Consider the following 27,916-nt stretch of genomic DNA (forward strand, 5'->3'; position numbering starts at 1 on the left):
ATAGCAAATGATGACAAAATGACCACACTCTAAAAACTAATTCAGAGGACCTTTAGTCATTACTTAAATATACATATTGTTGTGAAATAAAAAATCAAGTTCTGAGATACAGTTAGACTTTTTACTTGTAATTGTTATTTTATTGAGCTTGGATGACACACACATTATGCCTATTGATTCAATATACTATCATGACTTGTCAGAGTTTAACATTTTCAGTCAATCAAAAATAATTTAATTTTAAGTTCTGCTAATGTAAAATACAATTTGATGACGTGTAAACGGCCAACAGTTTCCGCGCGCATGCATGTTCAATGCCAGACGACGAGTGGGACCACACAGTTGAAACTCAATCTGGTGAATGGTTAGTAATTTTATGTTTAATTACACATTTGCATTCGCTCAGGATTCTGTTGGTGATAGCCTACTGTATATACCGAAATCTCGAAGTCCTTATTCTGAAATTTGAGTTGAGTGTTGATAGTATATGTAACTGTGCGTTCACACCGGACGCGAATAGCGCGTCAAATTTGACGCTTGAACATTTTGAATGCATTCGCGCGTCCAAAGCGAAATAGACGGGTATAAAAAGCAAGCGTTTGGAGCGAAATTGACGCGCATCCGAGGCGAAATCCGCTTCTTCTGGGAGAGGCAAGTGCTGCAGGAAATTTAAAAATACTGTTATTGTGTCACGAAATGTAGTTTTTAAGAGTTGTTCAGTCGAGAATGTAGTTGTTTAAAGCTCAAATCTGTGGTTTATTTATAAAGATAGCGCCTATTTAAAACATTTGATCGGATTCGGGTTGTGTGAGACCCAGGGGATCACCGGGTGCTCGAGCCCATGTAAGCCGCCTGGAACAGCCTTTACCTCGGCTGGTCCTCCTGACGTCTGCCGCTGGTAAACGACTCGAGAAATGTTTAAATTCACAATATATAGCTTCTGTTCTATTATATGAAACATATAATTTAAAGGACATTAATGACTCGTTATAACGTATGTCAAACGACTTCTTTAATTATGTTAATATTATTATATATTAATATTATAGTTCATCTAAATGTTTTGAAAGGGAAATATATTAAAAGATGAATGTTACATGTATGTTTAAAAGAGAAATATATTACAATTTAAAAATGTTGCTAAAAAGATAAATAGTGATTGGAAAGCTGTTTAAAAATATACATAATTCCTTATAAAAGTCAGTCATTTCATTTGTGTTATTTAAAATTAGGGCTGGTCCGAATACCATTTTTGAGCTTCGAAGCTTCGGCAGGAAAAAACTTCTTCACCTAACTAAAAACATTATGTTGGATCAACTTAATTACTTGCATTCATGTTGAAAATTATTAAGTTCATGTTACTTAGAAATGCGTTTTATTGTGGACTAAAAGGTAATTCACCATACTCAAAACATCGCTTTGAATTAATGTAATTATGCCAGCAGTCTTAACTTAAAAATTCTAGTGGAAAACGTTAACATATTTTTTTTTGTTGACCCAATGTTTTATTTTTTAGAGTGCAAATGGATGCTTAATTCACGATAAGTATGTGATTAATCGCGATTAAAACATTTTTTTATCTATCGATAGCCCTAATAAAAATATATGCGAGGCAATCCTGTTATCATCAGTGACTCAGAAAGGGTTAAAGAAGGATTAAGCTTATCAGGGGTATTTCAATGAGTTGAGTAACTCCATATGATTTCCTTTGTAATTTTATGGCCGCCTTTCATCTTCACAGCACGTACATCCCTGCGGAGACACTGAACTCCCTCACACTTCCAGCACGTTCTTACACAATAATGAGCTCAAGTATATTATTTATGTTCAAGCACATATTATAAATCAAGCACGTGGTTTTTCTCAAGGAGCAAAAAAGTCATGCATTGGAAGAAGAAAAAAAACAGCGGGCTTAACTTCAGCACGACATACAATGATACTCATACTAAAACGTGTGAATTTTTAGCTTTTAGGATGTGCCACTGAGTTATTCTAACCAATAAAAAACATTTTAAGAAGCTCTTACCCACTTCATTCAGAAAGAAAGAATGGGGGCTTGTAAAACTGAATCCTTTTTGCGGGTACCACTAAATGAGAGACATGAAATATGAGCATCTCCTCGAACAGTCTGCAGGATCTGTCAGTTTACTGCTCTGCCTTAAAAATAATATAAAATAATAACAATAGTAGTTATTATCATTTCGTTTTTAGTTAAATGTTTGTGAACGGAATCATCCAATTCACTGAATAGAAGATGATCCGACATTGCAACTTTTTTTCTCATGAAAATTAATCCGATTTTAAACAGTGCAGAAAATGTTAAATGTGTATTAGATTGAGTTTGTAAATATAAGTAAATAAATAACATGTATTTTTATTATGTTTTTGAAAGTAGTCTCTTAGCTCACCAAGGCTGCAATTATGTGATCGAAAATACAGTAAACTAATGTTGTGGTATATTTAAAATTAAAATAAGTTTTTCTAGTTTAATGTATTTAGAATGTAATTTATTCTTGTGGTGCTTGTTGATACCACTCAATTCTATTTATTATTTAGATTTCTGACAGAAATCTCATTAAATCAGACACCTAGTGAGAAACAAGAGGAGTCTCGCGGTAGTCTTCGGCATGTGAAAAGTAAATGGGTTTAACGTAACAGTGGCTGTGCTGGAGGCACTCAGAGACACTGGAACTAATGCAAAAGACAGGTGGCAGCAAACTTAAGAAAGAATATGTAAGTAACTTCACCCCTGGTCATGAACCCCTTCCTGTCAGCTGCTCTGCCCTCTCGATCTGTTCAAGTCCCGAGAACCACCTCCAAGTCCTTCAAATCAGGAATCAAATCTCTATAACTCCTCTTTCTGACAACATAAGGTCACACCACATCCATTAAAGATGCAATCCATCACTGAAGCAACTGACAGGACACTTGCGGTATAGAGACAGCAGGTGCCATCACACAAGAAGAGTCCATTTGGGTGGTCATGGGGTACAGCCAAATCTTGTTAGATTAATCGTCGAAAAATTTAACGAAATTTGAAAAATAAAAATGTATATTATATTATTTAAGGGATGGTACAACTTACGGTAATGTATCATGTCTCGTGTAATTGCACAATCAGTGTTTCAACCATGGAAAAACGTCAATTAATCAGCTTGAGAACAATGTCACTTAACGTTGGCAAAGTTATCCAGTGTTCACAGTTTGTTAGTTAGCTATAAAAAACACTAGACAATAGGGCTGCACGATATATCGTTTTAGCATCAATATCGCGATGTTGATCCACGATAGTCACATCAGTCTCGGCAAGCATCCTCATAAACAGTTGGTTAATAAATTATTCATTATATTGGATCGGCGCATACATCTTAAAGTGACAGCAGCCTAATACACCTGCAGCTGTTGGTCACCAATGTTAATCAAACAACAAAAGAGAAAGAGAAAATCACTTTTGTAAATTGAACAAAGATAAATTGTATTAATTATTTTAATTAATTATATAAATTATTTAATTTATACAGTGACTATGCAGTGTTATTTTACATTTGATTATTCAATGTCTGTACCTGAATACAGTTAGATTTACCTAAAAAAAAACAAAGCACTTTGCTTTATTGTATTTATCTATGCTTGTAATTTTTTTTTTTTTTTCTAAATCAAAAATCACCACGAAATCATCCAAGAATGATTAATTCTTTCCAAATAGATCTATTCAAACCATCTGGTGAAATTGTTTTCATATTGCGAAATATCACAATGTCTGTTTTTTCCAATATTGTGCAGCCCAACTAGAGATTAGCTTATTAACGGTTTATTATACATGTATGTTTGAAAAAAAATATAATTAAAATGATTGTTTATGCAACAGCAAGTTTAACATTGAGTGTAATTATTATATTTGAAAATGCATAGCAGTTGAATATAATAGTTTAGGCTCTGTAGCAATGTACCAAATGAGACAGTTGACTGTATAGTTCTTAGCATTAGTTGTGAGAGATCTTTTTTCCTTAACAAAATCAAACTATCAGTAGACATTTTGAATAATCAGCTATTGTTATTGGCTGAGACATTTAGGATCAGTGCATCTCTCAATTTTATTCTTATTACAGAAAATAGTGAGATCTAAAAAGATATTTCAATTTTATTTATTTATTTATATGAATTAATTATGTATGTATGATGATTGATGAAGATGTATGTATTTTATAATATTTCACTGTTTTTCAGCAGAAATTAATTAAGATATATAGTTGTCTTCGTTTTTAGAAAGGGAAATGTCATATCTGGGAGGCCTTGGCATCAAAAACTTTGAAAACACCCACATTAATGACCAGAGCCACATCTCCATTCAGCTGCCACAAAGTAGTGTGTGTACTCAGACCGATGGTGCCATACTATGCCAGCTCTGCCAACTAGCAGCGAGGACACCCACAGCGGCGGAAGGAGAGCATTCGTCATTCCTGCCACGTAACCTGGACTGAGAAGACTCTGACATGTTGTGGACATGCCAGGCCCCCGGAGCGCTCCAAAAGGAAAGCGTAGTATTCGTGCTGATTTTTATGAATGAGTGTCGAGTGCGGTAGATGAATCACGACTTCTGTTCGACGCTAGCCAGGAGGCAGCAGCCAGATCCACACACAAACACACAGAACGTATGCCTACATTCACTGCCTCATACAAAGACACCAGACAAGACACACAAACACACAGGCAAATGCGTAGGGTGGAGATATGGCTGTATGAAGTGTGTGGGTGCGTGTCTGTGTAGATTCTGCAGTCGACAAAAGACTCTTTGAACGTGACCGCAACTTACTAAAAAGAAATCCCACGATTCTCTTCTCTGTACTGTATAAAAATCACAAACCCTGGAGCTATTCAAACATTTTTGCTACATGTTTAACAGTCTATAAATTCAGAAGCATGACTATGTATATAAGTCAATAAATATGTGGAAACTCATGAATGTATAGACTGTTGTTTTACTACTCCACTGCTGCTTTTATCACACGGCAGCTGCCATAGAAACAAACGCCTTAGATGTTACATTCACACATCGGTACCCATGTGTCACTTTTAGTGAAAATCTCTTTTTGAATCTGCACCATAACTCAAATTAATAAATGAGACTACAGTTTGCATTCATGTACCATATAGAGTATGTCATTAACGAAAGCAAAGACATACCGGTAGGTTCGATTTCCAGGTAAAATGTTAAATCTTGAATCCAATGTAACCTAAGTAACTTTGGATAACATACAAATATGCATAAATCATTACATAATTCCATTTAAGTCTATTCCCATTGTATCACATATTTCTACTACAATGTGAGGGTTTTTTCATAGACCACAGACCAGATCAGAAGCATTTAAAGTAATTAATCAGTAAAGACAACTAGTCTTAATGTTAGAATATACTACATAACATACCTCGATTTTCAGTCTTGACGAGTCAATGCTAGTTGTCGAAAGTAAGAGCCAGACTGCAGATTTTTTGGCAGTTGGAGTTGATAGATTTCACAGAAAATAATGAAGTGTATGATGGGCACAGACTTTGGTCTATGATTCAGAGGATATCAAACATGTTATACCACACAATATTAAGGCAAATAATTAACAATAATGGGTTTTTTTCCACAATCGTGCAGGTCTACAACGTCCTGCAGAATCCAGAAAAACTGAGCAGGAAAAGCACTTGTGACCAAGTTGATTTTGTTGTCTTCAGTGAGGAGGAGTCCAGTTTGGTTCACAGCAGAATTTGGAAAAAGATTGGTCAGATTACTGAAGGGGACTTTTTAATGGCTAGAGGGAAAAAAACAGCATGTTTGTGGCCAGAGAACGACAGTAAACCAATTAATTTCCAGAGATGGAAATGGAAGAAGAGCCGTTTTGTAGATTTCTTCACAAAGAGCTTTAGAAAAACATTAGACAAGTAAAACCTCCCACACATGTCTGGCCAAGGCCAGTGATTACACACAACCTATAGGGATATGACACAGGACACGACATCCTCCTTACAAAAAAATGGACACCCCTCCTCGGCACCCCCAGGTTGTGTGGGGCTTTTCCTTTATCCTCCTGAAATGCATTTGCAGAAGTCCATTGAAATAACACAAACACATCCTGGTCTTCCCAAAGCATTATGTATCTGTTTCTATCATTACAGCAGGCAAGAGAGCACGGAAAACACTTTAAAGAGGATTTCAACATTTTCAAACATCCAGAGACATCTGCGAAACTATCTCAGAGTCAAACTACTCCGCTTGGTAAACCAGCCTCATACTAAAAGTTTCTATATCAACAGACTGATAGACAAACACAGGGTCTAAAATGAACTTTTTTGCAAATGGAGTAACAAATGAGGATTAAGAAACATTCGAGATAAATTTAAGATTATACATTTTCCATACACACTGAGAGACTAAAAGACAGACAGACGGACAGATACTGAGAGATTCAAAGACAGACAGACGGACAGATATCAAGAGATGGAAAGAAATTGATAAACAGACAGGCGAACGTGTTTATCAATCGCAAACAGACGAAACTGAAAGACCAACGATAGGTAAAAAGTAAGAGACAAAGACAGACGATCGGTAAAAAGTAAGAGACTAAAAGACAGACGATCGATAAATAGATTCTAAGAGATTGAAAAACAGATAGACGATAGATAGAGCGACTGATATATAGATAGACAGACCAATAGACTGACTGACCGACAGACAGAGATTGGACTGGACTAAAACACTGAACCAGCAGCGTTCATGACTGAACATTGAGCACTGTTCTGCGAGAGAGGGTCAGTTTAGCCTTCATTAGACGGCACTATCTGAGCTGATCTGTGCTTTACACGGGAAATCTGCAATCTGCGCATTATGTGGCACAGCTGAGGAATGCGAAAAATCCCAGGTATGCAAGCCATAGAGGATGCAAAATGGTTTGATCAGACAATCAGCTAGCCTTCGGGACAACAACAAGAGTTTGCACTGTTGTTTGGGGTCGTTTCGCAGCCAATGAAGCCCAGGGGGTTCAAACCCACGCTTAGACCCCGTTATCCAACAATCCTCTCCCCCTCCCCTCTCTGGTCTGGGGTATGCACGCATGTTTTTCAGGGGGAAGAAGCGTTTGTCTGGATCATAGGGGCCCAGACCACAGAGTAGGTGAGGTCACACACACACACACAAAGTGCACAAACACACAATATCAGCGAGGCCACAAGCGAGCAAACAACTGGATGGGTCACTAGAGTAACAGGCAGACGGGTGGTGGGGCCAGGAGTGTAAACAGTGAGGAGAGTTATCTAACGGCTAGAGCTGTTAACAGCCCGCGATAAGAGCCCTGGAAGAGAGAGGAGAGGAAGTGGCAGTAAAAATGTTGAGAGGAGGCCGTAAAGAAAAAAAACGACAGACAAAATAAGTGGGAAGGGAGGAGAGGTTGGCGGACAGGAGGGAGGAGATTAAGGAGGGCTGACGGTTCGCTCCCCCTCACTGAAGAGTCTTGTTTTTGTGCTTGTAAACTTGACATTTCTCATCAACACTTCGCCTCTCACAGAGCCGAGGACGTCCGTTGCATGCCTCCTCCCAACAGACCCCTTCCTATTCCCACCATCAACCGAACTGGCATTGCAAAATGTCTCCGGAGACAAAGAGCAGAGACATTCAAACACACACAGATTACGAACATACACAAATCATACCTACAGCCACCACCAGGGGCTCCGTTTAGACTACAACAACATTCTCAGCTCCCATACTCAGTTTGAAGATTGTTAATTATTATTTTTTTGTGGTTTTATGCCACATCAACATCGAAGGCCATTTTCATGACAAGAACAGGGCAAAAAAATTGTGTAAAAAAGTACATAAAGTACATAAACATTTAAAAAGGAGATTATGGATAAACAAGATTAAATCATTAATTTGTTATTATTTTTATTTAATTACATTTTATACTTGTAAAACATATTACAGATCTGCTCTAAAATAAATGGTGCCATTAGTCTGAGACCACTTGTGTTAAATGCTTCTTCTTTGCGTCCAAATTCAGATGTTACTTTATAATTTCTTTAACATTTCTCAATTCTAAAAATGTGCCATATTTTCATAGTGGTCCCAGAATTTCAGACCAACAGATATGTCTGTGATTGACTACAATTATCAGCGCTTCAAAAACATGTTGCAAATAGAAACCTATGTCAATCAGAGAGTGGTGATCAAACAAAAATGTACAATAGAGATGATTAAACAAACCATACAATACGTATAAAAATGTATAACTGAATGTGGGGGTATGGGCTAATGTAGCATGCTTATAAGATAGAGGTAGAGTTAGTATGCAGATTGGTTAGCTTGCAAAATGTAAGGAAAAAACTAATAAATACTAAATACACCGTTTAAAAAAAAATATATGTGCTAAATAATTTTGTTCATCAGGTAGCGGTGATTAAACATTAAGTTTGCAACATAATAATACATTAATGGTCAAAATAATTTGCAAGCCATAAATGCAAAATCAATTTTGTAAAATTTCGAAGAGTACGAGTACCCATTAAAAGGTCTTCCAACCAATGGAATTGCTTTACTGTTTTTTAAGGGGCAGATTGAGTCGTTCATGACATCAGATATTAACTCAACAGCCATTCACAACAATTTTGGATAAATGCATTCCTGAATTAAATCAAAATACATTTCTTTATCACCAGAGATAGATTATTAGAGCATAAGCAGGTTAACAAACATACATATCTAGGCAGCGTGAAGACAAACAATGGAAAGGCATTACAAATGGAAAGTCCATGAACTCCAGGCACACGGATGCATACACAGAGGTGATGGTAACAAGTGCATGCAAGAACAGGCAAGGAATGCTTTTAATGGTCTTTCATTTCAGAAAAAAGCAAACAGTAGTGCTGTTGTGGACACCCTCATCTCATAACAAACAGGCAGTCTCGCGCACATACGCAGGAGCTGATCGATGATTGGTCACTGACAGCAACTCTTGGTGCAGTAATTAGAGAGAGAGGACTGATCCAAATTGACTACAAAACCACTGTGTGCCCTTGAAGAAACATCTGTGCACAAGAAAAACAAGGCAATTATGCCAAGGGGTGGAAAAGACTGTCCTCCACAGAGAGCCAGACGGCTGCGCCGAGTGACACTGAGAGTTTGTGCCAATACTAAAGACTGATTCATGAATCGTCATTTAAATTTCTCTGTTGCAGTGTCTCAATTCACCTACTTGGCCTTTTCAATGCCCTAAAGTATGAACTGTTTTTGTGAAGAAACATTTATAAAAAGTTATTACTATAACATTATTATTATTATTATAACATCCTTATGTGTAATTTAAAAGTAAGTAGCAAATTTGTTAATTTTAACCTTTAATATTAAAGTATTGTACCAACTGGGGATACATAGGCTACCCCAATTAATTATCTAATTGAAATAGAAAATTTGCATCAATACCCAACCCTATAAGATGCCCCTCAGTTCCCCTGTATATCCTTGCCGTGACCTTTCTTGAAGTTGAATCATTCTCACCAACATTTGTGCCTCAAGAACACCGCAAGCTACCGACAGCTCATAAAGCGTAGGAAAATGCTGGGGTGTGATTTTCATAGACAAATTGTTGATTCCTTTGAAGCTCCATGTGGAAACACTGACGGGAAGCGTACACAATCGGACAGGTGGCAGCCCACTGCTTGTTCCAGTAAGTTCTTTGGAGAACACAGATCAATCAGTCGGACCATTAGTAGGTCCTATCTGCTGTGACTACCAGTCGTTGTCTTTGTTTGAGTGTTTGAGCCTTGGATACAGGTGACTCACGCCTCCCCACCTCTGCAAAGGCGAAAACACGGCTTTCAGACACAAGATTACCATACTGAACAGGTGTGCAGGGGAGCAAGTGCTGACACGATGTGGGCGGGAATGCCGGGAAGAGACTGTATCAGGAGTGCAGAGGGGAGTCGCTGAAAAAAAGGACACTCACGAACAGAGTCGCCCACTGATGTGGATCAAATCTCCTGGTTGGGTCGAAGCACGTCACCTCCATACCTTCCTCAAACATGTCGTCCTCAGGATTGTCGGATTCAAAGAATCCCAAGAGCAACAATAAACATTCAGGCTGTAACGGAGCGCGTTTGTGAGGAGAGTTGATTTCCTCTGTTTGTTTTCAAGCGGAGGGGAAGAGGAGGGAGGGCAGCTCTGTGACGGCCTCTCCGAGCCTGGGACTTGCACGGTCTGCAGGTCTCTTGAAGGCCAGGGGTGGAGGGTGCTGTAGTGTTCTCATCCATTATACTTTTCCCACCATTCTTGTGTGCTTGGGAGAGGAAGAGGGAGCAAACATTCATAAGGGGTAGTTCACTTTCCCAGGCATTCCCAGTCAGATGTAAGGGACACACTGGCATTCATATCTACTGACCTCATATCTCTGTATGACTACAGAGATAAGAAATCGTAGATGAAGATATTTTGGCCTCAGCCAGGTGATTTTCTCACATTCTACCAATCTTATCCACACCAAAAAAATAAATAAATATGCGTTTGCCGTTTGGGGCCTAGCCAAATCATCATCCTAATTCAAGTCCATTCATTCCTTGCAGTAAACAAAGCAGTTTTGAATCTGCACACAAGAGAATTCATCTACAAAAAACATGAAATTAATCAAAGGATGTCCATTTAATAAAAATAAAAAAAATGTAAATTGAAATTAGAGGTGAACTGACGTGGATTGTCAGTAGCAAATAATATGCACACAAATTTCACTCACACTTTCCTCAAAAATAATTGAAAAAGTACATTATTCTTTAACATTGTGTCTAGGAACATTGTTATTGGTCCTAGTGGCTGACCAATATGGATTTTCCAATAGTCAATTTCTGATGTAAACAAACATTCTGAAAAAATATATATATATATTTTATTCAAAATACTCAGAAAACAGAAAAACTTTACCATCTATGTCAATAAATTTTCTCCCCCAAAAAAACCTCAAAAACCTTACATCTTAAAAATGGCCATATATTGGCAAAATCATTACCCTGACTGATATATCGGTTTAGCAATACTGCACAATAAGCCATAGAAGAGCTTCAAACCAACCACATGACAGATCTAAAATAAACTGAAAGGATGTGCAATTCTCGAAGAATTTTCACTTGATACTTCAAAAACAAGTAAATTCTTCACTCAAAGTTCTTTACTAAATAAAAAAAGTGAAATGAGACTAATCCATTAATCTGCCAAGTGGAAACAGTTATCAGGTATGGTTAGAAACACAATGAAATAATCTCACAGTGGCCAAATATTGGCTAATTATATCAATTGATCATTAGTATAAATAAGTACAAAATGTATTATTTAACAAACTTCAACAGCAATCAGTCAGAAAATGGTGAATTTCAAGAGTGCAGTAACATAACTTAGGGTTCAAACTTCAAAAAGCTAATTTTTCAGGACAATTATCCAATGAATAAAGGTAATTATTATCCTGCACAATTTGTTGTGTAGAGCTCCTCACAGAACATCACCTCAGGTCACAGAAAACCTCTTGTTTTTTTGTTTTAGGACTTTCTGTCTTCAGCTACTGTCAAAGCCTTTGATTAATTGGTAGACAGTCTAGTCATAACTCTCTCAACACAACATAGATATACTAACCAAATATTTACCTGACAAGATCCTGCCAAAGAGGCAGACCTCCAGTTCCCAAGCAAAGTAAACAGCATCCCTCTATCGGTTTATCTCAACTCAGCTTTATCTTGTGCAAACCAAGCCTCATTCAGTTTCACAATTCATTTCACTATTCATTCAAATCCCATGTGAAGGAACAATATATGAAATGCCAGGAGATGTGAATCCATCAGAAATAAAACCTGAAAATAAATCAAATATTCGCAAGATCAGGTCTGGTTGGGAAGTTCTTACCCTTCTGGCAGTGGTTGGAGGTCCAGCAGCGGTAGCTGTAGTTGTCATTGAAGCTGGTCCTAATGCACTGCGGTCTGTCCTCCATGATACCTGGACAAACATCACCGCATTCTTTGGACTGCTTGTTCCCAGCGATGTAGTTGTTAAACTCTGCATCCATAATGAGCGACCAGTCCACCGAGTCCAAGTAACACAGCTCCGGGTTCTTTTCGATTCTGATGGCCCCTCTGGTGATGTTCCTCAGGTTGTGGAGGCCGATATCTTTCAGGCTGGTCATTTCGAAGATGACCAGGGCGTAGTTGTAGAACAGGTTGCGTCCTCGGATGACGTTGAGGTTGGGGAAGAGCATGCTGAGGCTGTCCAGGCCGGAGACACGGAACAAGAGAAGGTAGTCGGTGACCATGGTCAGCTTGGGGAAGGACAAGGAGCGGAAGTGTTCCTGGTTGAGGTTGTTATTCTTGTCTCCAATGAGAAGGATCTGCAGGTAGCCTTCCACCACCGTGCAGTTATCCAGCTTCTTGAACTCACTGATGTCATTGCGGATATCAATGTGAGGACCACAGACTGGAATGGAGAGGGGGAAAAAAACAGTACAGTTAGACTAATATTATCAAAACTGGACGTTGTAAAGCTTCTTTATTAACATTTAATACATTGATAATGTATGCATTTCTTTATTAATAGAAATGAATAAAGAAATAATAAAGAAATATTGAGGAGATTTATTTTGAGGATATTGTGATGAAATAAATAAAGGATATTAACTTTCCAACAAAAGCACACCTCTCTGGTGGATAATCATCTACAAAAGCATAACTTGAATTTAGTCAGAACTGAAGTATCCACTGTCACTCGTGATAAAAAAAGGGACAATGGAAAAATAATCTCAGAGGAGCATGCTCTTAATTTACAGCGGCTTAGAAGGGATCTGCCAAGTTATCCTATATAACCCTTTGACACTCCCTGTATAGACTGTGGCACTCCCAGAATTAGGATTGACTGTGTTGCAACTTTATATCAATGTTGCTGCTGGTTATTTTTCTCTCTTTAAAAAGTCACGGAAGAACAAAAATAGCCAAAACATCTGTAGGCCGCACATGCTATTGGATATCATCAACCAATAACAATATAGCTATTTAAAAAAAAAGTCTTTAGCATCCTAGCATTCGATCTTTATTCGATTTTATTAATGAAGTACCATCATTCTCATGCATTTCCCTTTTTTTCAGACTTTGGTTTGCACACACAGGCCATGATTGAATAATTAATACTTTTATGGTCATTTACAGCTAAATCAATTTATCAATAGTATAAACAAAAATTCCCATTGTTTTAAGGGAAAAAAACATACTACAGGGGAAAATAAAGAAAACCTACAGATATATTGGATTTAAAGTAGTGATGAAACGGATGCAGGGCCAGCGACGGATTATTTTCCAATATTATGACACACATCTGAGTTAAAAGAGGAAAAAAATTGGGCAGGAACTTGGTTCCACCAATCCGTTCTTAAATGGGTTTTGAAATGTTGCCCTTCCACTCAAATATGAATGTGAGCTTGCAGTCGATTGTGAAGGGGCGGGGTTTAAAAGGACTTAATTATTGGAAAAGCCAAAGAAATGTCACCAGAGAGAAGTCTAATGTTTTCACAAGAGGATTTTGATTAAAAATTATGAGGTCAAAAGAAATTGCAAAAATTATGAATGAATGAATCACAAAAACTTCAACAACATGAACTTATAAAATAGGTGAATTTTCCTTAGCCTATATACCGACCAATATGATCCACATTTTCATGCGTAATACTTTGAAGAGCTAAAGATTTATATCAAGCAAATGCCAAAACGTTTAACAGTAGCATGACAATCTACAGTGAGAGGAGTAATTCACATCCAACAATAACAAAACAAATATATGGTGTCCTAGAAGGGGAAAGAGCTCAGCAGAAGAATAGTCTTGACATATGAGCTCCTTTAGCTAAACCTTTTATGTTCTTAGAGAGGCTTAAGTCACCTTCTCTGATAGAGACAATATCACAGGGCCTCTATGAGTCAAATGGAAAGGTTTCTCCCTGCCACGTAAAAAAAACAACAACAACAACAACAACAACACAGCCATGGCTGCCAGAACGCATGGTCCCACACAGAAACAACCGTATCAATCTCTCTTTACAGCCACAACCGAAATAGCCCACTGCGAGACGCAGAAGATGGTGAATTTTTGAGTAATGCAGAAAGGTCAAAATTTCAACATTCTCAGATTGCCTACTGTGCATTATTCTGACAGGAGTGGAAACCGCTTTTCCTGACACGAATTTCCTGTGAAAATGACACGCTTCATGAATCTAAATCCCATTTGAGGGTTTTGTGTGCCAAAAATAGCGAGCGTGTTGTTTAAAAAAGATCTTTATTTGCTCCTGACAGTGTATTACGCTCATCTAAATTTAGAACGGAAATGATTGCTCCACGAAAAAAAATAGCATTTGCTTTCCCGTATCATCGCAAATGCCCCATGGCTGCACTTGGGAGTCATGGAGCTGCATGTCTCCTTTGTTTCATTGCGGCATTTTTTTTTTTTTTCTCCTTCACAATCCCGGGAGAGGGAGGAGAGCCGGAGTGACTCACACAAAGACTAATTTGTTTGTTGATAAAGAGAAACTTTAGTCCCCAGTTCCGGTTGGATCCATTAATAAATTCAGGCAGTCTGGAAAGACACAAAGAGGGAGACAGAGTGGGAGAGAGACAAAGACATGGAGTCTGTCAGTTACACGAAAGAAGAAGAAGTTTTTATGCAGTGACAAAAAAACACCTGACAGCATGTCAAAATGGCTCAAAAGGTTATTTAACAGCTAAAAGGATATTTGAATTGGAAAACATACACACCTAAAAAACCTTTTTGCCTCAGAAACCGATTTAAAAAAAAACATGTAACGTGCTGAAAAGTCTTAGGTCTCCTAAAACTGCCACACAAGAAGCGTGAAGCCAACTGACACAAACATCCCCATCAGTAGATCATCCAGGATGATCCAAGGACAAAAGAGCTCACCCAGTTCCTATTCCCTTTCCAAAGATCCGGCTGTTCCGTAAACACAGCCAGTCAGAGAAGCATCTGAACCCTTCACCCTTGTCATGTTGGTGTTGCTTTCAACAAGTCAGATTTTACAGCTAAAGGATCCAGTGCAACCAGTCTGCACCCAAAGGACTTTCCTTCTAAAAGGAAGACCACACGTTTTCAAAGATTATCCTACAGAAATATCGACTTCTTGTTGTTCTCCAGTTTATTTACGTTCTAAATTTCTCTTCATAATCACCCATTTTTACTCAATATATATCAAATAGTAAAAATAAGTAAAAGTGCTTACTGTTATTAAACATTTTATTATTAATGAAGTACCATCATTCTCATGCATTTCCTTTTTTTCATACTTTTGTTTTCATACACACAGGCCATGATTGAATAATTAATACTTTTCTGGATTCATCTGTCATTTACAGATAAATCAATGAATCAATAGTATAAACAAAAATTCTCATTGATTAAAGAAAAAACACACTACAGTGGATAACGAAAAACTACAGAAATATTAGACTATTATATATAAACTATACGGAAATACCAAATGTTTTTTCCTTTTTGTCAGCAAGGATGCATTTAATTGAACAAAAGTGATAAAACAATTATATAATGTTTTAAAAAAATCTAGGTCAAACAAATGCTGACCGTTCTATCATCAAAGAATCCAGATTATTTTTTTACCGTGGTTTCCAAAAAAATATTACGCAGCACAACTGTTTTCAACAATGATAGTACCATAATAAGAAATGTTTCTTGAACAATAAATCAGCATTTTAGAAGGATTTCTAGAGTGACACTGAAGACTGGAGTAATGATGCTGAAAATTCAGCTTTACCAAAGGAATACATTCCTCTTTATTTTAAACTGTATTTCACAATATTACTGTTTTTACTGTATTTATGATCAAATCAATGTAGCTTTGGTGGCGATAAGAGACAAAACAGAGTCTGTATAATGGAAAAAATATGGTGATTATTAGTTACAAATAATAAAATGTAATGTTCTCATTGGCCGCAAGATACATCGATGAGGAGTGAGGACATATGCGTCTTATTCCACTGGTGGTGGTTGAGGAGAGATCCCCTGACATGATTGTAAAGCTTTGGGTGTACAGACATATAAGGGCTTTATAAATTCCTCATTCATTCATTGTGTTCAAATCATCATAACCTCTGGTGTCCAGATTTAATGATAATTACGGTCATTATGACCCCCATGTACATAAAGTGCTACTCTGGGATATATTATGCAAACATGTGTTTGAAATGGTCACAAAAGCTTATTCCAGTTTTTTAAGAGAAAGAAACTTAATACAAAAGGAAAGCTTCTACATCCTCACCACACAACCTCACAAGTGAGCAGCAGTGTTAAAGTCCTCAAATCATTTTCCCTAAGAGGATTGTGCTCAGCTCTGCGTTCAGCTATAATCATCAGGAATCAGTCCATATTATCTGGCCAATCCTCCCTGAGAGGTCATGGGCTCAGCTCTTATTCATGTCACCTGCAATTGTTGTCTTACCAGCACGCAAAATTCCAACTGTAGTGGTCGACCGATATTGATTTTTTTTCTCAAGGGTTTAGAGCTTGTGTTTCATGCGTCTCCAGAGGCAGCTGAACACCTGTCCGCATCCGATTCGCACGTACCGACTGCAATGTACAGAATTTACTAGTTCATGCAGTCCACAAATGCACACTTCAGAAGATCTCAGAGCTGGATTCAACAAAGTCTGCAAGGTTTTTGAAATTAGATGTTTATTAGATATTCAAAAGATAAAAAGTCAAAATAAAAGCCCCCCTTACGACACATCGACCAAAAAGAAAAACTTGATGCCGATAATTAAAAAAAATGCCAAATATCAGCACTATTCAACTGCAAAACACAAATGCCTACAGTGCTTGTCTTTAGGAGCAAACAGTAACCCAGGAGAGTCATACATTCACTGTGGTTTTCACACCACGCTGCAAACATACTGGTCTGAAATCCAACTCTTGCTGTTACCATTTGATAACCTTTTGCTGGGCTTCCACAGGAATCCCTGTACCTCTTGGATAGACGAGGGGAAAACAAGACTTATCTATTGCCTTTCTTGAGATCTAGTCTGTAACGTACTGGCTTCACCAATCACTTGTCCATCCATCAGATCTTATTTCCAAATGAGAAAAGTACACAGCAATTTATTTGAAACCAAGAGCCCCACACTACAGTACGTCTTAATTGCAGCTGTTAAAGTGACCTAAAGAAAATGACCACCCTTGTGGGACCGATTAATATCTTCAAGAGATTATCAAAGGTTACTGAAACCACTTTGAGTAATCGTTCTCGGAAAACAACACTATTTTAGCGGTATTCCCGCACTTACACTGTTATCTGGTGAAGCATTGTTGGGCGACATAAAACTCTTCATGGTTTTAAAGCTTGGTCACACACAAGATAAGAAGCCAATTCCACTTGAAAGTGAGCATCACTGAAGTGAGAAGGGTGCATGTCACATACGGTCTCATGTGACTGTTCGGAAGAATATGGGTCATTGACAAAGAAAAAATGTTTTGAAAACGCATATTTTAGAATCATGAACAATGCGTTTCATTCTTTCATGAAAAGAAAGTTCCAAAACTTTTGGAAAAAAAGTTAATTCTTAAAAGGGACAATAGCTCTTCACTAACAGGCCCTTCGTAAAAGGATTCATTAACTAACTTTCATTAAGACCCTTCGAGTAGCGTCACCTTCTTGCAACGCACTTCAAGGGCGCAAAGAGGCAGTTTGGAATTCGTCCAAGGTTTAAACGCCACCAGCCAGACATCTTTCAACATGCACTTATAGGCTGTGCATTTCCTGCACCTTCCTGCGGAAAACAACAAAACGCTGACATTTAGAGTTAATTCCTCTTTCTTGGCCCGAATTCAAAGAGCGCTTTGCATTAGACCTCTGCGATGGGGGTCCTGAGTCAGCCCCGCAGTGAGGGGGCACAGGGGAGCACAACCAAGATCCTGGTTTGTGCTCCGCAGCGCTCACACCTGCCACCTCAACTGCTGTTTAATCCCCCACATGCTGGAAGTCATCTGACCACTGGTCTGGTGCTACACTTCCCTTCAATAGCCCTCACTTCAAAAGCACCAGCTCATATGTCAGAGCCCAACTAGTAATACAACACCTCTGCCCCCCCTCGCATACTCAGCTAGCAAAACTCTGCCTGAAAGATGGAACAACATGGTATGTTGCTGAGGCAGAGGTTTACGAAAGATAGGGGTCAACTAATAGTGCAGAAATACACCCACACAGAGCGGCTAGTATCTTTCAAAAATCCTAAAAACTTAAAACCTCTAGTTTCTAGTTTCTAGTTAAAAAAATTAATAAATGCAACAGTATAACAAATCTGGATTATGCCGATATTACTGATTACTGTTATTGTTGGTAACCGATAAAAAGCGAAAATTTTAATTCGACACTATTTTGTATAAATAAATTAAGTATAACAAACTAAACTAAACTAAACTAAACTAAACTAAACTAAACTAAAGCCAATTGGTTTAGATGCTACAAGTGACTTTAGGGAATTGCATTTGGGAAAATTAAGATTTGCTAATGATTACATTTAACAGTGTTTATTAAGTGCTTTAAAAATAAAAAGATTAAAATTAAATTAAAATAAAATCACAATTAAATACCCAATATCAAACTATATGGATAAATAAACACATTTAAAGAGATTAATACTTTTATTCAGCAAGGATTGTTTCTGTTTCAAATAAATGCTGTTCTTTTGAACTTTCTATTCATCAAAGAAATAAAACTGATTTATTAACTATTTATATAATTATATAATAATGTTTCTTATTCATAACTATAAGAATATATATATTAAAATAATATAATACAATTTCTTGAGCACCAAATTAGCATATAAGAATGATTTCAGAAGAATCATGTGACACTGAAGACTGGAGTAATGATGCTAAAAAATTCAGCTTTGTCATTACAGAACTAATTACAGTTAAAAATATATTAAAATTGAAAACACTTATTTTAGTACCAATATTTCACATTATTACAGTTTGTACTGTTTTTTTAATCAAATAAATGCATCCTTTGAGGAGAGTATAAAAAAACAACCCCCAAACTTTTGAACTGTACTGTATATAAAAAATGATTAATAATTTATTTCACATTCTGGTTGGAGTTTGAACCTGTGTGAATCCCAAAACAAAAGCAGATATTTTAAAGAAAGTCAATGGGGTCCATTGTAAGGATATGTTTCAATATATCTTCTTTTGTGTTTCAAAAGAAAGTCATACTGGTGGTTTGGAACAACATGAGGGTGAGTAAATGATGACAATCTTAATTTTCAGGAGAACTATCCTTTATAATAACAAAAGCCACACAAGGGTGAAGTAGCCTACTGTCAGTGGGAGTACAACCGCACTCACTCTGTTCAATGATCTACGGGTGGTCACTGCACGCAGACCTATTTTAAATGAACGTTTAATTAAGCAAATGCCTCATCTGGCTGCTTACTGAAGCCTTAAGACCGTTTGACTCCAGCAGCGAACGTAGGCACGAACTAGCACAGTGACACAGATTCAGGGGCAGCGGGAGTGACTCAGAGCGCTGTGCTGTACCGGATGAAAAGGCACGAACGCTCCCACATTGAGGATGAAGCACAACTCAGCAGAACCAGAACAAGGGATGGGGAGAGAAATATGAAGAGAGAGAGAGAGAAGCGTTGGTCACTACGGCGCACGTCTGAGTCATAGGAATAGACTCGCTCAGCCTGAGGGCGCTACACACTAGAGAAAGCGTTACACGAGTAGGATGCAGTTTTGAAAGACGAGGAGAAGTTTGAAATTCAACGCAAATCATCCCCGTTGAATTCAATGGATTCGGAGTGTTATCTGACGCAGCGGAAACTCTAGCGCGTAGGCACCCTTAGTCACGAAAAGAATGAGCAACACCAGAATATTAAATGCCAGCCACAGACTGAAGTAGACAAAGGTGGGCTATCAAATAAACAGTGCAAGACGTAGAGTCCACCCACTATTCTCTCTTTTGAATGTTTCACTTCGGTGACAGCCATTTTTCTCCTGCTTTTTATACAGTCATGACTGTAGATTAACAACAAGCGGAGGCCTGTGAAGATAGTACGGGGCTGAATGTGGGAGTGGGTATTACTGAATAATTTATTTTTTAATCTCGACTTTTAGCCACATCTCAGGAGTACGAGGTGCAGTTGAGGAACGCTGCCCTCACTGTTTTTTTTGGGGGGGGGGTTAAGTGTGAGTTTGTGTCAGCATTTGACAGCAGCAAACGCAGTGACTCGCGCTCCGCCGCCAGGCTGTCCGGAGGCCGTCCGTGTGAACGGCTAAAGCAAGCCCAATAAAACATTCACAAACTCACTACTCTTCGAATCAACAAAACCAAGTCTGTTTCCCTTGCCGTGTATTTTTACATGTTCTATTTTCAAACCTCATGTTTCTCCTCTCGCTCACCCTCTCTTTCTCAATGGACCATGGAGGCTTGTTTGCCATATTGGAAGAAGTGGCATGGAAAGTTTACTGTGGTGAAACTTGAAAGGAGCCTAAATTACATTTTATTAGCCTTACCAGTTTTTTAAAACTGAACAGGATGAAAACAACCAAAGAGGACTTCCCTTGGAGCATGGCCATTAATTTAGTGATTTAGGTACGGAATATTTTATAACCTTTTCAGTCAGTATAGGAATAAATGTGCAGTGCACTAAGCATAAAGTGTGCAAAGAGACAGACAGACAGATAGATAGAGGATGGATGGATAGATAGACTGTTGATTACAATGTTTTGATGCCTAAATTCACTTGTATAATTTAAAATGATTGATTTTAGTTTTAGTGCTTTATTTTTAAGCAGACAAAATAGTATAGAATATTAATATCAGCCATTTATAATAAGAAAAAAAACTATCTCCTTATTGATATTGGCCAGAATTTAGTGCATCCTACTGAAAACATCAAATCACTAAACATGTAGTATTACAAAAAATATAAATCTTCTTCATGAACTGATTATTTAGCCAGTGTCCTACAATTTGTTTCTATTCTTATTTAATCACAATATACCTAGCCTAAATGAAACAGTTAATCTCTAATCAGCCCATTAAAGTCAGAAAACATCAATCAAATCAAAATGGACAAATTGACACAAAACCAGGAGTGGAGAAGTATGAAACCAGTTTTGCCCTGATTAAAGTCAGTGTGTCAGTGGAGTGTCTTTGCAACACTTCATGAGAAAGAGACAGACGGGACAATGCAATGATGGAGTCCAAGAGTGAGAGCTTACCCCCCACACAAGCCTCTCTGTATAGGGCCAGTGGTCCTGGTCTCCGCAGGGTGCTGAGAAACAGACCCCCCTGACATTCACAGTGGCCTGGATGTGGGACTGGCCACTCCGGTCAATGGCCTTGAATTGCGTCCTAACTCCTTTTGAATGTAAATGGGAGTTTAGAATGGCCCACCTTCTTTATGCTACAATGCAGCCCCCGCACAATCACAATTAGGCATTTGATGATCCTTAAGCTGCATAAACATTACAACTACATCCGCCAACCACAAGATGTTTTAAAACTGTGGAAAGACATGGAAATTGACAGCAGGAATAACATGTTGTTATCTCATTCTCCTTTCTTCCTTGTGAAACACGATGTTATCACTAACAGATAAATGACATCCTGACATAAAAGACACCGGTACAAAGAATCTCTGTGTGTAATTATAGAAAAATACACAAAACCACACATGAATATGCTTAGGAAAAAGACACACGACACAAAACTCATTTTTGTAGTCTCCCTTGGGCTTATTCCAAAAACCAAATCACTAAGTCTAAATCCGATTGTAATCCAATAAATATTTGTTATATCCAAAGGTTACAAACAATTCGAATTTTACCAATATAATAATGTGGTACAAACAACAAACAACCTAGCCAAACCAAACCCTGTGGGTTGGATGTTTCGTTTTCACATAAATATGTTAGTCCAATTTGAGGTGATAAAGCAAAAACGACAGGGATTTATATCGTTTTCAGGTTTGCCGTCTTGACTACGTTTTTTTATCGGATAATCTCTTATCGTGTGCTGTGACCGTGACAGAGACTGAATTCAGTTAGCCAAAATGCTCCGACACTGCACTGCAGTCTCTCAGCCAACGAAACATTCGCTCATTTCGACCATGAAGTAAGAAAATGAACTTTTTATCTCATTCTCTGATGTTTTTAACATTAAAGTAGTGCAATTCTGTGGAACGGGAAAAAAAAAATCAATGTTAGCAGATGACAGCATTCACTTTCACTGCATCTTTTTCATACAATGAAAGTGAATGGTGGTGACTGAGACTGTATTCACTGAGACTATGTGATTCACAGAAGACAGAAAGCCATACAGGGTGAGAAAATGACAGAATGATTATTTTTGGATGAACTGTCCCTATAAGCCTTAATCCAAAACAAACAAAAAAACTATTTTAAGGTAGGACAGTAAATATGCTGAACAACACATGAACAAATAGGAAAAGAGGTCTCATTGGATCTGCTTGTCAGAGAAAGACTATTACAAGTCTTCTGAATCTCCTGATCAAAATATATGCGAAGAAGATGCAGAAACAACATATGTAATCATATATGCTGTCTTTTTTTTTTTTTTACAGTTTTACAGCATATATGCATATGTAAAATAACACAATTACCAAGATTAAACCACATATAAATTAAAACTACCTAACATTACTGAATGAAATGACGATCCAGGACGAGATATAGGACTGTGCAAGCTTTGAGGGTGTTGGTGGACTTGATCTACAACTCCATCAATGGTTTGATCATCGTTCTGAATCAGACCTGGATGTAGTCTTTGCCAAAAAATTTGATTTTATCAGCTTTTTGCTCAAAATGTTGCTTTTTTTATTAAACTTACCCACATTCAAGTGTTGATAAAAAAAAAGAATGCATGAAGCTATAATAAAAGCAGAGGCTGTTCTTTCTTTTGATATATTGCATGATCATTCATGCAACAACAAAATATTCTGGGGGACATGACATTTTTGTGAAAATTATCAAAAAGCTGGCGACTTTTTTAAAAAATGCTGGCGAGGAGATAATGGACACTAAATGACAAAACTAGCATCATCTAAATCAGTATGTTCTCCAGCTTAATTTGATATACAAATATTCACATCTAGGCTACATATTTATAAAAAAAATATTAAATTAAAAAAAAGGTTAAAAATATCATGTCTGTCCAGACAGGGTGGTTTGTAACAATTTCCATGTACTTCTACTGTAGCCTACCTAAAAAGGCTGCTCAAAATAGGACATGCTTTATTTACCAATTTTGAGTAGTTGTTTTTATAACTGTTAGACTCATTTTTAATGTAGTACATCTTCCAAATTTAATTTAATTTCTTCCAGTTATATTGTCCGTTTTAAATTCAAATGTTTCTTATGTCTACCATTTGAACTGCAAACGTTCATGGTTTCTATCAACAAAACTCTTGGAATAATTTACACGGTTACATTTGTTGTGAATAAATATGTGAATTTTATATCAAACTTTCAGACACAAGCACAGAATTATAGCCCATGAAACCAAATGTGTTACAAAACTCCCCTGTATGACCCTCCTGAGGACATTGAGAAACTTAAAACAAGCACATGGTCAGTCACCTTTACTTCACTGCGTGATGCTCGACTGACTCACTGAATTCAGCAAATCTTAACATTACCGTGTATGGTTTAACCTTCATGACTGTGTGGACTAAATTAAGTAATTAAATAGGCAAATGCTTTATATAAGCCAATTCTCACTTAGCCACTAAATACCAACGTGATCCAGCTCATGAATAATTCATAAAGCACACTAGACTCACAACACATCCGATGTCACGACAATTAACTGATGGGCCTAGAGACATCAAGAAGAAGAAAATCTAAAGTTTGGCGTTAGTATGAGGAACATTTTAATATTTAATGGTAGTAGTAGGTCATAATTCAATAATAAATTGGGTCGCGTAATAGGCCTTTCTGAATCTGTTACCTGAACATCCAAAGCAACGCATCATGCAGTTAAACTCATGCTTGACATAACATGAGTCCATAACCATTGTGATGCGATTTAAATCAAGGTTTCGATAATACAAGACAATGATAACACATATGGGAGTCAATTTCTTATTAGACTAAAAAGCAAGGCATTTACCTTCTCCATGTGCAGACCAGAGGCAGATGGTGGAGAGAAACAGCACAGGTCCCCAAAATAAGGTCCAAACATCCCTCGCTGTTCCAGATCTCATTCCTAATAATCAGTTTTCCAAAATATAAAGAGGTGAAACCGCAGCAAAATGCGCCGTTTCTTCTTGTACGCAGGCAGAAAGTCCAGAAGAATCCGCTTTGGATGAGCAGCTAGTTCCTTTACGCGTAAAGATAACGGGAGGCGAGGAGGGAGTAGATAAAAGATAACTGGTAATGTAATTTCTCTTTAATGGGAACATTAAGATCAATTAAAACATTCTGTTATTCTTGCCAGCAATTAAATGATGCAATCGTGTCGTAGCCACGAATTTCACTCGACCGATAATTTGCATCTTCTGCCTCCATTTCTTGAAAACCCGAGAGGGACGCGCGCAGTACAGCCAACGAAACGAGCGGTTTCTCTTCCAACAAAAACACCTTGTGTGAACGTGCCTATGCCAGTGTGTGATGAATTACGCTATATTGATGTACGGAGGATTTCTGAGGTCACGTTCAAAGAGCTTGACAACTCGGATAGCGTATTTTGTGTATGAATGAAAGCCTCACGACAGGGCTCGATCCAAAATATCCGCCAGGACAAAAATGGTTTCACCAACTGCTCACCCTCCCCTACCGTCTTCACGCGCTCTCATGGTCGGTCTGTTTTGCGGTAGGAAAAAAAATTAATTCTGTCGAAGTGCAAGAGTGAGCTGCTCGCGAGCGTAGGTTTTGGTTTTACGCAACGTAAAAAATCAAGAACTGTGAGATATAAATTGCTGGTGAGGCTAATGTTTGATTCTCAAGTCTACACGGCGGCGTCCACGACTCTTCTGACGGTCTCCGCTCAGTAGAATCACCGCTGTAAACAAAACTCGGCTTCTCTCACAGAGAAACACGCCAAGCAGGAGAGAATCCCAAAACATGGACTGGAGTCCTGAACCAACCTGCGCCAGCAAAACCACTTGATCTTAAATGTCAAGGTGACAGGAAAATGTTTCTTTTGTTTTAAGTTTATTCAAGGAAATTGTAACAATAATGATTTTACTGTTATTTAGAAATAGATATAGGCCAACATATAGGCTAAATATGTTAGATCTGTCATCATAGCCTATTTGAAGAATGTTATTTTATTTGTATAGGCTAAGTGGAATCGTCCTCATTTGAAATTAAAAGCTTTCTCAACAGAGATCTCCTGTCTTGCAAACAGATGCAAGGAAGTAGACAGTTGGCAAAATAATGAAGGCAGGCATAAATAGATCAGATAGCCAAAGTCTAAATAAATGAACCACCACAACAAGAATTACCACAATAAACTTTTAAAAAACGGTATAAAAAGTTTATACTTTTGGCTGTTTGCAATTTTTTTGAGGTATTAAAGGCACAATGTTTATTTCTTGGAAAACGGATTAAATATTAAATCCATGTGGACACCAGATTGATAGTGTGAGTAAAGGTATTAGGCTACTTTATGATAATAACCGAACACGTCGGAATTATAGGCATAGGCCTACTGATATTTGATCAAACGAGTTCATTTAGATTAACAATACCGACTATTTTCAGTACGCTACTCAGTCCTATTTAATTCTAAATCAATGAACTCTGGAAGGTAAATTGCACTTTGTCTCTCTGGTACACTGAGCTGTTAAGGGGAATTAATTGATGTATATTTTTAAATTAATGGATGGGGTTTTATAATCTTCATATTTCAGCTGCAGTGATAACGATTTGAAATCAATTCGCTATATTAAAAAAAAGTTACCCAGCTCCACATTTTAGAAGGGCACATATTTTGCCAATGACATAGTCTTGTCAGCTAAATGTAAAATCCGACGTAGAATTTCATTCATAGAGACGGAACGGATTTATAATTACAATCCATTCATCCGTTCATGATGAAGCAGTGTCATCTCTGTTCAACATTACTGTATACTTTCTCATTAAAAGAGACCAAGCCTACATTCATAGAATCTACTTAAAATATTAATATAATATAAATATTATTTTTTTCAGGTGTCTAATCTAAACACACTCAAAACAAATTTCAGACTGTTTTTGAGATTTTTTAAGGTGTGTGCGTGTGTGCGTGCGTGCGTGCGTGCCTGTGTGTGTGTGTGTGTGTGTGTGTGTGTGTGTGTGTGTGTGTGTGTGTGTGTGTGTGTGTGTGTGTGTGTGTGTGTGTGTGTGTGTGTGTGTGTGTGTAGCCTTGAAAATCGCCTTGACCTTGTGTCTTCTAATATGCAACTTTGTGTTTGGCCCCTCCATAATTATGTCAAAATGCAGCATTTATCATGTCTCATTGGGCAATGAACCGATCCTCAGTATGTTCACAGATGGTTTCAGTTCCAGATCATTTGTACAACAGATCTTCAGCGCAACCCGAGAAAATTTTTTGTTCTTTCTGACACTTCCTTTGAATTTATTTAGATATTAGTGAAAGATCTCAGACTGATAAATGAGCATGTATTGTGGAAGTAGACATGTAAAAGACTTAAAGCCATGCAAGAAGAATAAGCAGACCCACACATTCCTTTCAAAGATCTTCTTTTTCAAAAACAAAAATGCATTTTTGCTCACAACAGAGCTTAAACACAAGGATAGTGCCCCAGATTACCTCTGTCCTGGCAAAACAAAGTTAAGCCCTTGTAGCAGAGCAGTCACCAAAAGCTAAACTCCCTTGATATGAGTTTCTGTATGAATTTGACCTCATGCATTTTTACACTCCATTCAAACCTTTCCTTTGGTTTCACCTTTCCTTCCCAGCAAAGTGACAATAGTGAGGACATTGTTTGTTTCTCATTTTGTCTAAGCCCAGACAGGAAAGGGAATGGAAAGGGAATTTAGAGGAGAGACAATTATGTTTGGGTGAACACAAATAGATTCCTGAAAAACATAAAGCTGAAAACGAAGGGAGCGTCAAGGCATGTGAGAGAAAATAGCATGTATACCGCAGGAGGGGTGCAACAAGTTGTTTCCTCGCGGAGCAGCTTGGTTTGATCACAATTATTATTCTTGTCACCCACAAAACCGGGAGCCAAACATTTTTATTGCAGATGAGCACTGACCATCTAGTATTTGCTTCCTCCTCTTTTGTAAATAATAGTTGAGACATTCCTTATGTCTGGGCTGTTTGGGTAAACATTTTGAGAGGGGAAACTTCCCAGAGAATGTGTTTGCTGCAATATTCCCAGCAAATGGAAAACAAACCTCTCTTCTTTTTTTGTACGATACATCATTCTGACCTTACTAGTAAACAGTATATCTCTGCATGCAGGAAAAAGATTAAACTGAGTCATTGTATGCGTAGACAACACACAGTTCAGCTCTTCTTTTGGATGGCATGAACCTTGATTCATCAATTGGATTGTTGTGTTGCCACTAAAAAGCTTAGCTGGAATTATCTATTAGCGGTCCCTCCTGAGCTTCAGATAATCAAGCATGAATTTACTATAGCTAAATATCCACCTTCACTGTAAAAAATAAATAAAGACAACACACGTTTTCACATTGCTTAATAAGTTAAGCAAATAATTTAAGTTGGAATGACTTACACATTTAAGGTGATTGTACTAACAAATTTAAGGCAGCAGCTTTTTTTTACAGTGTTCAGTCTACAGTGTTTTTTCTTTGACAGCAACAGTTTCTGTTGAATCATAATTTAACGACGTA

General features: G+C 37.6%; 1 protein-coding gene across 2 annotated transcripts in view; it reads right to left on the reverse strand.

Annotated features, from left to right (window-relative positions):
• igf1ra (insulin-like growth factor 1a receptor) overlaps window positions 1-25,188 on the reverse strand; it is a gene marked incomplete at its 3' end in the record, with an annotated part of 84,558 nt that extends 59,370 nt beyond the window's left edge. Inside the window, exons 1-2 of one of the 2 annotated variants that reach the window (XM_079621821.1) lie at window positions 24,216-25,188; window positions 11,921-12,484 (exon numbers count right to left, since the gene is read on the reverse strand). In XM_079621821.1, the coding sequence (XP_079477947.1) occupies window positions 11,921-12,484; window positions 24,216-24,309 (658 nt within the window). In that variant the 5' untranslated portion in view covers window positions 24,310-25,188. Of the gene's footprint in view, window positions 1-11,920; window positions 12,485-19,420; window positions 19,514-24,215 lie in introns of those variants that run through there. The other variant, XM_079621822.1, reaches the window with a different exon arrangement.
• Between the last annotated feature and the right edge of the window lie 2,728 nt (window positions 25,189-27,916).

Source organism: Phoxinus phoxinus (genome assembly GCF_949152265.1).
Source record: "Phoxinus phoxinus genome assembly, chromosome: 8".
In the NCBI taxonomy this organism is placed as follows: domain Eukaryota; kingdom Metazoa; phylum Chordata; class Actinopteri; order Cypriniformes; family Leuciscidae; genus Phoxinus; species Phoxinus phoxinus.